At 37.2% G+C, this 12816-nt stretch overlaps 1 protein-coding gene across 4 annotated transcripts in view; it reads left to right on the top strand.

The window, feature by feature from the left end:
- ZFYVE9 (zinc finger FYVE-type containing 9) overlaps positions 1–12816 on the top strand; it is a 185743-nt gene that overhangs the window by 100428 nt on the left and 72499 nt on the right. For 2 of the 4 annotated variants that reach the window (XM_061184218.1, XM_061184216.1), the window contains exons 6-8: positions 1612–1788; positions 3377–3546; positions 9717–9837. In XM_061184218.1, coding sequence (XP_061040201.1) covers positions 1612–1788; positions 3377–3546; positions 9717–9837 — 468 coding nt within the window. The remainder of the gene's footprint in view (positions 1–1611; positions 1789–3376; positions 3547–9716; positions 9838–12816) is intronic. The other 2 variants (XM_061184219.1, XM_061184220.1) reach the window with 2 other exon arrangements.

Here is a 12816-nt window from a genome sequence, read left to right as displayed (position 1 = left end):
CTGGAGGCTGAAACTTACCTGCTCAAGGCCCCTCCTGCTCTGTGTGTCTGCATTGCTCATAGTGATGTTTTCCTGTTGCTTCCTTATTAACCTATTGCATGTCATTTAATCTGATCTGTTCTAATTTCCTATGGTCCACCCAATTTCCTCCCATTTCTGAATTCTTATAATTTTGGTCAAATATGAATTCATTCTCTTTAAGGGTCATTTTTCAGATGGTGGTTATTTCACTCGGTGATGATTTCATTTTTGGATATTTATCCACAGATAAGAGCATGCTGCTTAATTTCAGTACCTGATACCTCTTTTATTTGTTGAGGTCTTCCAACTTGATGGCTTTTTTTTTTTTTTTAACTTGGCATAGCTAAAGATGAAGGAAATGGCAGAGGATTCATATGGAATACTTACTTTTTATTAAGCCAAGGATGCCCTTAACAGGGGATCCTAAAATAATCTACTTTTGTGGTTTTTCCAACGTCTTTCCTCTCGCATGGCTTAGCCTGGTCTTTTACTGAATATTTAATTTGATGCTTTTCAGTGTTCCCTATCCCTTTTTCCCTTTCTCCTTTTCTCTTCCTTCACTCTTCCTGCCAGTGCTTTCAAAGGAGCATAGCTGTTGTTTCTAGCTTTGTCCTGCAGTTTGGAGGCAATAAGTATTCAAAATCTTATGGATCATTCTTTGATGTAGAATGAGATTTTTAAAAAGATGCTCCAAAAATTGGGTGGTTTCTATTCCTGGGCATGTGATATTACCTGAACCCAGAAGATAAAATTTATATCTTTCATTTCTGTAGTATCTTTCATCTTATTTACTTTAAAAACAATAGGTGATATGTCAGTATTTAGTTAGTAAAATTATAGAGTATACAGAACCTTAACACATTTGTGATCATTCATATTGGTTGATGGCACTTATATGATATTGGCACATTTTCATGTTCAAATGGGTCCTGTGCTTTTGAGACACACCAAAATGTGAAATGGTTGTTTTTGCTGGATACTTTTACACAGGGTAATGATTGCACAAAAGCAAAATTCACGAAAATGTTGAGATGTGTTCTCCTGAGCTTTAGGCTTCAGAATTTTTAAAATGAGATTTTACCTCAACTAAGAAGAGCCTAAAAATCTAGAAATGAAACAAAAGATATCATATAGTAGAGTTATGCTATTTTAGCCCCTGATTTTGATTTTTGATAGAATTTTATAAAATGCATTGAATATTAAACCTGCCCTACCCACCAGAAATGCCTAAATGCTATCCCAGTTGCAAGTCCTTAATAAGTTTAATGTTGTTTTACTCCCTCTTAAGGGAATATATGGTCCCCTTTAAAGATGCCAGGGACCTAGTCATTAACCTCAGACTGATCCGCTATCAGTCTATATCAGAAGTATCATGTAATTCTTATTTGTTACTTCCAAATAGCTTACTTAACTACATGGTCTCCTTTATTGAATAAAATCACCGATCTCCTTAATACCTTCACTAGCTGGAAGAGAGACATACTATGAGTGTTAATTAGCAGGAACTACATTATTTATCCAGTATTGTGGAGGTCTTGATGTCCATATTTTGCAATCCATTCACATTGATTGTGTCTGTATTTGCTTTAGCTCAAGCCTGGGAGAACATGATGAGTGCCTCAAGCCAGAGCCCTAACCCTAACAATCCTGCTGAATACTGTTCTACTATCCCTCCCTTGCAGCAAGCTCAGGCCTCAGGAGCCCTGAGCTCTCCACCTCCCACTGTGATGGTACCTGTGGGAGTTTTAAAGCACCCTGGAGCAGAAGGTAGGGGATCATGTGCTATTCTCTCTCTTTTTCCTCACCAAGTTCCTCTGAAAAGGTGCTGATGTGATTTTACATCACAAGTCTTTAACACACTGCAGATAAGTCCCTTTGGGTGGTTATTAAAGTGCAAGAACAAGGTGAGAAATGTGTTGAGACTATTTCTGGGCAAGTAAAGAAGAATATTGTGTTGCCTGATATTTTGGAGGCACCTCTAAAAATATGCCAGTACCCTCTCCAACTTAAGAATGGAGTAATTACTTTGCTTTTACTTGAAAAGAGTTGCAGAATTTGAAATCAGCCTGCAAAATCCTAGCCTCATGCCTACCTTAGTGTTCTTTGCAGGAATTTAGTAAGTGATGAAAATAAGAATTCTTTTTTCTGACCAGCCCATTCTAGTATTGCCTTTTGGAATATATATTGCCATTTTCTCTTTTCATTTTTAATCTATCCCTGTAAAAATATGAAAATACTGTGTTAGGTACACAGACGTTTATAAAATCCAGAACTTTAATTCTGATTATATCATATGATAGGTAGAAAATCATAGGCTCAACTTATTTTAGTTTATGATATCTTTATGATTATGATATTGTCAGATGAAAGGCACTTTGTAAGTTCAGGGGATTATCAGTAGTAAAAATAACAAATATTTCCTTAAAATGATCTGTCAAGAAGTCTCCCCTGATAATTAAACTCTGTCTTCTTTCATTAATTTTATATCTTTTTGTCTAGCAATATTCCCTTCCCCTTGTTAAATAGCCCTCCTCCCCTTTTGAAGATCAAAAACTTCTATTGACATTATCATACTCTTCTGAGCTCAGGCTTTCGTTCTTAAAGTCTTTATTCTCTTTACTTCATTTGTTGTTTTTGTTGTTCTTTCCTGGTCTCTCTTTGTTTTGGCCATTTGAATTGATTTTCAAAACTGGATTTAAAGAGATCATTTCGTCAGACTCAGTTTTCCAGCTTTTCCCCATCCTTTTACTAAAATGCAGACTACTGCATTTCACTATCTGCACTGCCAGATCAGTCTTTTTCTTCTTCAGTTACACTTTAGCCAAAGATCTGGTCAGTTTGCTTCCTAATTCTTACATATCTGTGCCAACTCTTCTTTTATTAATTAATAATTCTTCAGCATTCTTCAGGGCATCTTTTGCCTTTTAAAAATACCGTATCACTTTTCCAGATATTTTATTCCTACAGAAACCTCATACTTTTAGGAGCTGTGGATGTCTATTTCTAGATATTTTTTCCGGGCTATTAGTTTATTTCCTAGACACTTCAGACACCTTCCCTAGTTTCTCTGTTAGTGATATGGGACAGAGTATGTGACATAATCATAGGCATATTTAATACTTTAAAGCAAAGTGTTTTAAATCTTTACATATAAATTACAGAAGTAAGGAGTATATTTAAATGTGTATTTTTATTAATTTATAACCACTTTTGTACAGTTACAATTATATTTAGAAGTATAAAATGCTAAATAGTGATTTCTTTGTACATCTGAGATTGGTGACCTTCTCTTCTTGATGTTAGAAACCCTATCAATGTCACAGTGTTACCTGTTTTATTTTTCTGGCTCCTCAAGTGGCTCAGCCCAGAGAGCAGAGGCGAGTTTGGTTTGCTGATGGGATCTTGCCTAATGGAGAAGTAGCTGATGCAGCCAAATTAACCATGAATGGAACTTCCTCTGCAGGAACCCTGGCTGTGTCACATGACCCAGTCAAGCCAGTAACTACCAGTCCCCTATCAGCAGAGGTAAGAAAACAAAACAGCAACTAAAATTGAGTACTTACTTTACTCAGCACTGTTCTGCCTCTGTCTTGTCTTTTTCTAAGTTGAGTGACCTTTCTGTGGAACCCTATAGACTTCAGATACAGTTTAGTGCATGTGTGTGTATGTGTGTGGGCATGCTTGTGTGTGTGTCTAGGGGTAAAATAAATGTGGCAAAACCAGTTGTTCTTGTTTGTTCTATATTTGGAAGTTTTTTCAGGAGAAAGATTCTTATAAAGGTTGTTCTCAGGTGAGCTCAGTCTACTACTGTAGCTAGAGGCTGTGCTAGAGCGAATCCTGGTCCCTTGATACCTTGGTTTTCAAAGCATATTCCCCAGGTTCTGTGGTAGCTGCCAGGGAGTTGCCGTGGTGAGGAAGGGCCAGGAAATATGAAGGTGGCTGAGGAATCCTTCTATTCCTTTGTCTTCAACCCGAGCATCTCTACTTTTTTCTGGTCTGCCTATTGTGTTTCCAAGTAAGAATTTTAAAGAGGATTCTAAAGCTTAAAAATAAACCACTGACTTAATGGATGGAAGACTCATATAATTTACCTAAGGAAACTAGCTCAGACTGTGCTGTCACATTTACTTTGTCTCTATAGGATACACTGGTCACAGTTCGGGGGCTAATTTTCAGAAGGGTCAAATACTAGCTACATTTTTTTGAGTCTGTGAAAGAATAGAGCCACCTAGGACCATAATTGGAAAGTATACACGTAGGATCGTTTATACAGTGGGTCCCTTTCTTATTGCTGTTTGCCCCATTGAATATGGTGGTCAAGATTATAATAAGGTGATCACTTCCAACTAAGTATGTGTGTCTGGGTTTTTTTTAAAAATAAAATAAGAGGATCAGAGTTTGGATAAAGTTTTTACTTTTGAAGTTTTCATGGTTACTGTTTATTTACATTTATGTTCAGTAATATTTTTCTAGAAATTTACATAATTTGTGGATTTGGTTATAATTGAAATTGCGTGTTATTAAGATTAGATTTATTGACATACAGAGATAAATGTCCTGTTTGGTGAAGGTACATTTAACCATGTCACTGTCTTTAAATATGTCTAAGTCTGTTTTGGGGGATTTTTCTGTGGCCGCAGAGGACAGCAGCCAGAACTATATGACTTATTCTTCTTTGAATCTATACAATGACTTTGTCAAGAAAATTTCATTTTTTCTCCAATTGTTTATGTGGAAAAATTTCAAATCCACAGAAGAGTTGCAAGAATAGTACAGTGAACCCCCATATACTCTTCACCCATATTCACCAATTGTTGCCATTTTGCTTTACCCCTACACACACACACACACACACACACACACACACACACTTTGTTTTTTGAGGAACCATTTGAGGATAAGTTGCACTTTATCACTTAATACTTCAGCTTATGTTTCCTAAGAACAAGTGATTTTCTTACGTAAGTACAATATAACTATATGAGAAAGAAATTTAACATATAATTCTATGTATTATCAAGTATATAGTCCATATTCAGATTTCCCCAATTGTCCCATGATGTTCTTTATTCTTTCGTTTATACACGTGTGTGTGTGTGTGTGTGTGTGTGTATATATATATATATATTTTTTTTTTTATTAAATAAAGTCTTTTTTAAAAAATTAGGATACCATCAAGGATCACAACTGCATTTAGTTCTCATGTTTCTTTGATTTTCTTTAATTTAGAACAGTTCTCCCACTTTTTTTTTTGTCTTTCACATCATTAACATTTTTGAAGCCTTTACGCCATGTTTGGCATAAAGTCCGTAATTTGTGTTTTTCTGTTTTTTTCCTCATGATTAGTTTCAGATTAAATATTTTTGGCAAGAATAATACTACCATAAGTGATGGTCATTTCTTAGTGGAACACATCAAGAAGTATCAGTTTGATAATTGGTTAAATTGATGTCTCCTGTGTTTCTCCACTGCAAAAGTAGCTTATCCTCTTTGCAATTGAAAAGTAATGTGAGGGGTGATACTTTGAGACTCTGGGTGTCCTGTTCCCCTACAATCTTTCAGTCAATGATTTTACTGTCCTTTATATATATATATATATATATATATATATATATATATACATACACACACACACATACTTTTTAAAGATTTATTTATTATATATTTTTGACTGCTTCGGGTCTTAGTTGCAACACGTGGGGTCTTCGTTGAGGCATGCAGGATCTCGTTGCGGCGCCTGCGCTCTTCGTTGTGGTGTGCGGGCTTCTCTCTAGTTGTGGCGTGTGGGCTCCAGGGCATGTGGGCTCTGTAGTTTGCGGCACGCAGGCTGTCTAGTTGAGGCACGTGAGATCAGTAGTTGTGGTGCGCAGGCTTAGTTGCCCCGCGGCATGTGGGATCTTAATTCTCTAACCAGGGATCAAACCCGTGTCCCATGCATTTACTGTAAGGCAGATTCTTTACCACTGGACCACCAGGGAAGTCCCCTGATTTTACTGTCCTTTGACAATCTTACCTGAATCAATTATAACTATAGTGTTTATACAGTGATGACTTTTTTCTTTCTACAAAACTTCGTTTACATCTCTTAAATTATATGATAGGTTCTTTTTTTTTAAATTTATTTTTATTTATTTATTTATTTTTTTGGGGGGGCTGTGTTGGGTCTTCGTTGCTGTGCGTGGGCTTTCTCTAGTTGCGGCGAGCGGGGGCTGCTCTTCATTGCGGTGCGCAGGCTTCTCATTGCAGTGGCTTCTCTTGTAGCAGAGCACGGCCTCTAGGAGCACAGGCTTCAGTAGTTGTGGCGCGTGGGCTCAGTAGTTGTGGCTTGTGGGTTCTGGAGCGCAGGCTCCAGTTGTGGCGCATGGGCTTAGTTGCTCCGCGGCATGTGGGATCTTCCTGGACCAGGGCTCAAACCCGTGTCCCCTGCATTGGCAGGTGGATTCTTAACCACTGCGCCACCAGGGAAGCCCCTATGATAGGTTCTTAAAGCATAAATTTTTTGAATGAATGAGGAAGCTCTAGTGAATGACTATTATAGGGAAACAAAGTTCAGGTCAGTTTAAGAGAAACTAAAACAAGTTAGTTATTTTATTTCTGTGCTCTCACATTGTTCAACACTTAATTTTAATATTCATCTGGTAAAATGAGGGAAAACAAATTCTTTAGGGCCAGAGTTGAATATATTTTTCTCATCTTTATGACCTAATAGAGTGCCTGGCACTTAAAAGGTGCTCAGTAAATTAAACAACTTTTTTTCATAGATGATATTTAAGTAGAAGCCAGATGACCACTTCTTATGATATCAAAAGGTAGATTTTATGCATCACTAAATAGCAAGTTAGAATACGTTACTTTATTTCCTATTCTAAATCTAACTTTATTGATTTACTTCAAATCAGTAATGGTTAGCCAATGAAATTTTCCAAATTTCCTAATAGGACGATGTACTGAGAACACTGCAAAATTTTTAGCAAAAACCCACTAAAAACTTACAGTCCTAAATTATAGAGAGTATAGACAAAAATATAAGACATAGGCATTTTTTTAAATAGTTTTAATCTTTATTCAAGTATAAAATATATATAGCAGAGTACTTAAGGAGCCTTAATCTTTAGGAAACACATGTTGAACATACATATATGTATGTGTGTCTCTATATATACATATAGACACACACACCCGTGTAACCACCACCTAGATAAAGATACACAGAACATTTCTATCACTATAGAAGTTTCCTTCATGCCCTTTTTCTGTCAATACCTGCCCCCTTTCCCCCAAGGTAACCATTATTCGGACTTGTATCACCATAGATTAGTTTTGCCTGTTTTTGAATTTCATATAAATGGAAAAATATGATATATAATGTTTTGTGTCTAACTTCTTAAACTCTAATACTTAATGAGGTACTTCCCTGGTGGCACAGTGGTTAAGAATCTGCCTGCCAATGCAGGGGACACGGGTTTGAGCCCTGATCCGGGAAGATCCCACATGTTGCAGAGCAGCTAAGCCTGAGCGCCACAACTACTGAGCCTGCGCTGTAGAGCCTGTGAGCACAACTACTGAAGCCCGAGTGCCTAGAGTCCATGCTCCACAACAAAGAGAAGCCACCGCAACGAGAAGCCTGCGCACTGCAGCAAAGAGTAGCTCCTGCTCATCGCAACTAGAGAAAGCCCGCACGCAGCAACGAAGACCCAATGCAGCCAATAAATAAATAAATAAATAAATTTATTAAAAAAATACTTAATGAGATTTATCTGTGTTGTGTGCATCAAAAGTAAATATTTTTTATTGCTGAGTAATATTCCATCATATGGCTATACCACAATTTATCTATTTTCCTATTAATGGACATTTGGATTGTTTCCACACTTTGGCTATTTGAGTAAAGCTGCTATAAACATTTTTATACATGTTAAACAGTTTTTTTTTTAAATGAGAATCCTATGTATTTTTAAAATTTTTTACTTATTTTATTATTCATCTGGTTGTACCGGGTCCCAGTTGCGGCAGGCAGGCTCCCCAGCTGTGGCTCGTGGACCCCCCAGTTGTGGCTGGGAGGCTCCCTAGTTGCAGCATGCGAACTCCCAGCTGCAGCATGCATGCGGCACCCAGCCCCCCAATGAGGGACCAAACCTGGGCCCCTCGCATTGGGAGCACAGAGTCCCAACCACTGTGCCACCAGGGAAGTCCCTAAACATGTTAAAAAGTTTTTATATGCTTTTCCTTTAACTTTGTAAAAGCTTTCTTTTTTAAAAATGGAAGTATTATTGATTTACAATGTTGTATTAATTTCTGGTGTACAGCAAAGTGATTCAGTTATACATATATATATATATATATATATATATATATATATTCTTTTTCAGATTCTTTTCCTTTATAGGTTGTTACAGGATACTGAATATAGTTCCATGTACTATACTGTAGGACCTTGTTGTTTATCTATTTTATGTAAACTGGTGTGTATCTGTTAATCCCAAGCTCCTAATTTATCACCCACCCACCCCCCTTTCCCCTTTGGTAGCCATAAGTTTGTTTTCTAAGTCTGTGAGTCTGTTTCTAGTTTGTAAATAAGTTCATTTGTATCATTTTTTTTTTAGATTCCACATATAAGTGATATATGATATTTGTCTTTCTCTTTCTGGCTTACTTCACTTAGTATGATAATCTCTAGGTCCATCCATGTTGCTACACTTGGCATTATTTCCTTCTTTTTTATGGCTGAGTAATATTCCTGTGTGTGTGTGTGTGTGTGTGTGTGTGTATACCACATCTTCTTTACCCATTCATCTGTCAGTGGATGCTTAGGTTGCTTCCATATCTTGGCTATTGTAAATAGTGCTTAAAGTTCTTTTTTATGGCTGAGTAATATTCCTGTGTGTGTGTGTGTGTGTGTGTGTGTGTGTGTGTGTGTGTGTGTACGTAACACATCTTTACCCATTCATCTGTCATTGGATGCTTAGGTTGCTTCCATGTCTTGGCTATTGTAAATAGTGCTTAAAACTTCTATTTCTTGCTTAAGTTACAAAGAATATAGAGCATCATTTCAATAGATCTTTGAGCATATTCTATTAAATTGTTAATTAAGTGGATTTAACCCCACTCAAAATGTATTTTGCAACATTATACTTTATTAAGTGTAGTTAATGTGATCTTCATATTAATGCAAAGAAAAACGAACTTGAAGTTTAATTTCATGACAAAGTAAATGAAAACTCTTTCATCAAAGTTAATTTTTTTTATTGTGGTAAAAAAGACATAACATAAAATTTACCATTTTAATCATTTTTAATTACATTCACATTGTTGTACAACGATCACCCCAATTCTCAAGGTTCAGAAATTACGAGATAATATTGAAAGTTTGTTTCTGTTGCCACTGCAAGTTTAAAAAATATTTTTCTTTTATGGCAAAAGAAACCTTGGTAAAGGAAGCTTTAACCCAGGTTACAAGACCTTTTCTCTCATTACTATGATTTGATGATGCCAAAAGGAGAAACTATACAATTATAAACATTTTCATAGTATAAGCCCAGTCCTTGGGAAACCACAGGTTAATGAGTATCTTGTGCTGTCTTTCAAAAAGTATGAATTTGAAATTTTCACTTAAATTCCCATTTGTAGTCTGGACTCTATTCTGCGCAAGTCTTCAACTGTGTGTAATGCTCTCTTTGCTAATTTGCTTGTCCTAGACGGATATTTCTCTATTCTCTGGAAGTATAACTCAGGTTGGAAGTCCTGTTGGCAGTGCAATGAACCTTATTCCTGAAGATGGCCTTCCTCCCATTCTCATCTCCACTGGTGTAAAAGGAGGTACGTGGACTTAGATGTTTAAACAGGGATAGTTATATATGCCAAATGTTGCCTTCTAATTAAGGGAAGGAGATAGAATCCAAGTGATAACCACCTTTCTCTTCTCCAACAAAAAAGGTGACTACTCAGTGCCATGAAAAGCATTGTTGCTGTTACTGATTGTTTTAGAGAAGATATTTATGTTTTTATATTATCATTTCATATGTTGGAAGGATGTAATATTATTTTTAATTCCCACTGTGTATAAATGTAGCTTATTGGCAGTTCTTTCTTCATATTCCAAAGCACATAATACTCTGAAGAGTTGCTTATAGTTCTGGGATTGGCCCACATGATACAGTCAGTACATTAATTTAACTTCTTGTTTTGAAGTACAATACAAATTCAGAAATGTGTATATAATAAGTGGAGAGCTCTGAACTTAAGTAGCAATTTTCTGTTAAAAAATATTTTTAGTGAGTCCTGGTAAGACGCAAACTTACTAATCAGTCAAAAGAATGCTTATCTTTTTTTTTTTAAAGTTAATTTATTTATTTGTTTACTTTTGGCTGTGTTGGGTCTTCGTTTCTGTGCGAGGGCTTTCTCTAGTTGCGGCAAGCGGGGGCCACTCTTCATCGCGGTGCGCGGGCCTCTCACTATCGCGGCCTCTCTTGTTGCGGAGCACAGGCTCCAGACGCGCAGGCTCAGTAGTTGTGGCTCACGGGCCTAGTTGCTCCGCGGCATGTGGGATCTTCCCAGACCAGGGCTCGAACCCGTGTCCCCTGCATTGGCAGGCGGATTCTCAACCACTGCGCCACCAGGGAAGCCCAAGAATGTTATCTTTATGCAAAAGTTTCTTGTTGATAGATCCAGATCAGCATCCAGTCAGTACATTTTCAGGAGATGGTTTATCAATAATCTCTCCTCATTTTTGTCCTAGTCTTTTACCTGGTCTCCCTGCCTTCAGTCTTTCTCTCCTTTATTTAATCTTACATATTGGTGCCAGTTACCTTTTTTTTTGAAGTATAGTTGATTTACAATGTTGTGTTAATTTCTGGTGTACAGCAAAGTGATTCAGTTATACATGTATATATATCCTTTTTTTTTTTATAAATTTTATTTTTATTTATTTATTATTATTATTATTAATTTTTGGCTGTGTTGGGTCTTCGTTTCTGTGCGAGGGCTTTCTCCAGTTGCGGCGAGCGGGGGCCACTCTTCATCGCAGTGCGCGGGCCTCTCACTATCGCGGCCTCTCTTGTTGCGGAGCACAGGCTCCAGACGCACAGGCTCAGTAGTTGTGGCTCACGGGCCCAGTTGCTCCGCGGCATGTGGGATCTTCCCAGACCAGGGCTCGAACCCATGTCCCCTGCATTGGCAGGCAGATTCTCAACCACTGCGCCACCAGGGAAGCCCTATATATCCTTTTTGATATTATTTTCCATCATGGTTTGTTACAGGATATTGAACATAGTTCCCTGTGCTATACAATAGGACCTTGTCGTTTATCCAATCTATATATAATATCAATAGTTTGCATCTGCTAGTCCCAAACTCCCAATCCAACCCTCCCCTGCACCCTCCTCCCCCCCTGGCAACTACAAGTCTGTTTTCTATGTCTGTGAGTCTGTTTCTGTTTCATAGATAAGTTCATTTGTGTCATATTTTAGATTCCACATGTAAGTGATATCATATGGTATTTGTCTTTCTCTTTCTGACTTACTTGGCTTAGTATGATAATCTTTAGGTCCACCCATGTAGCTGCAAATGACATTATTTCATTCTTTTTTATGGCTTAGTAATATTCCATTGTGTGTGTGTGTGTGTGTGTGTGTGTGTGTATATACACATACACACACACACACACACACACACACACCCCACATCTTCTTTATCCATTTGTCTATCGATGGACATTTAGGTTGTTTCCATGTCTTGGCTATTGTAAATAGTTCTACTATGAACATAGGGGTGCATGTATCTTTTCAAATTATAGTTTTGCCCGGGTATATGCCCAAGAGTGGTATTGCTGGATCATATGGCAACTCTTTTTTTAGTTTTTTGAGGAACCTCCATACTGTTCTTCATAGTGGCTTCACCAGTTTACAGTCCCACCAACAGTGTAGGAGGGTTCCCTTTTTTCCACACCCTCTCCAGCATTTGTTATTTGTAGACTTTTTAATGATGGCCATTCTGACTGGTGTGAGGTGGTACCTCATTGTAGTTTTGATTTGCATTTCTCTAATAACTAGTGATGTTGAGCATCTTTTCATGTGCCTGTTGGCCATCTGTATGTCTTCTTTGGAGAAATGTCTCCTTAGGTCTTCTGCCCAGTTTTTGATTGGGTTATTTTTTTGATATTGAGCTATTATGAGCTGTTTGTATATTTTGGAAATTAAGCCCTTGTTGGTCGCATCATTTGCAAATATTTTCTCCCAGTCCGTAGGTTTTCTTTTTGTTTTGTTTATGGTTTCCTTTGCAGTGCAAAAGCTAGTAAGTTTGATTAGGTCCAGTTATCTTTTTAAACGTAGGTATTATCATATATTGTTCTTGCTTAGAAAATTCAATGGGTTCCCAATGCCTTCCACATAAATTACTTACCTTGGCATACAGTGTTCCTTGTAACCTTATCTCAACGTATCTAATTTTATTTCCAGCCAACACCCCAGTACTTTACAGGCATGCTACAGATTATTTACTGTTTTCTGAATATTCACATTTCATACCTCCATGCTTTTTCTTATGCTGTGGAATAGTGGGAAGAGAATGGATTTCAGAGCTGGACCAGCCTGAGCTTTAATCCGGTAACAGTCCATTCCAGCTGTATGATCCAGTGGGCAAGTCATTTATCCTCTCTGAATCTTTTTCCTAGATTAAAAAAAAAAAATTAGGTAACTATAGCTAATTAAGAGTCATTATGAATAATAAATCAGATTTCATACCTGAAAGTACATAGCAAGAAAATTGGTACAAAGTAGGCATGTAATTAATATTTTTTTT

Source organism: Eubalaena glacialis, chromosome 3, assembly GCF_028564815.1.
Source record: "Eubalaena glacialis isolate mEubGla1 chromosome 3, mEubGla1.1.hap2.+ XY, whole genome shotgun sequence".
In the NCBI taxonomy this organism is placed as follows: Eukaryota; Metazoa; Chordata; class Mammalia; order Artiodactyla; family Balaenidae; genus Eubalaena; species Eubalaena glacialis.
Note: the sequence above shows the minus strand (reverse complement) of the source record. Positions and strands in the feature narration are given on the sequence as shown.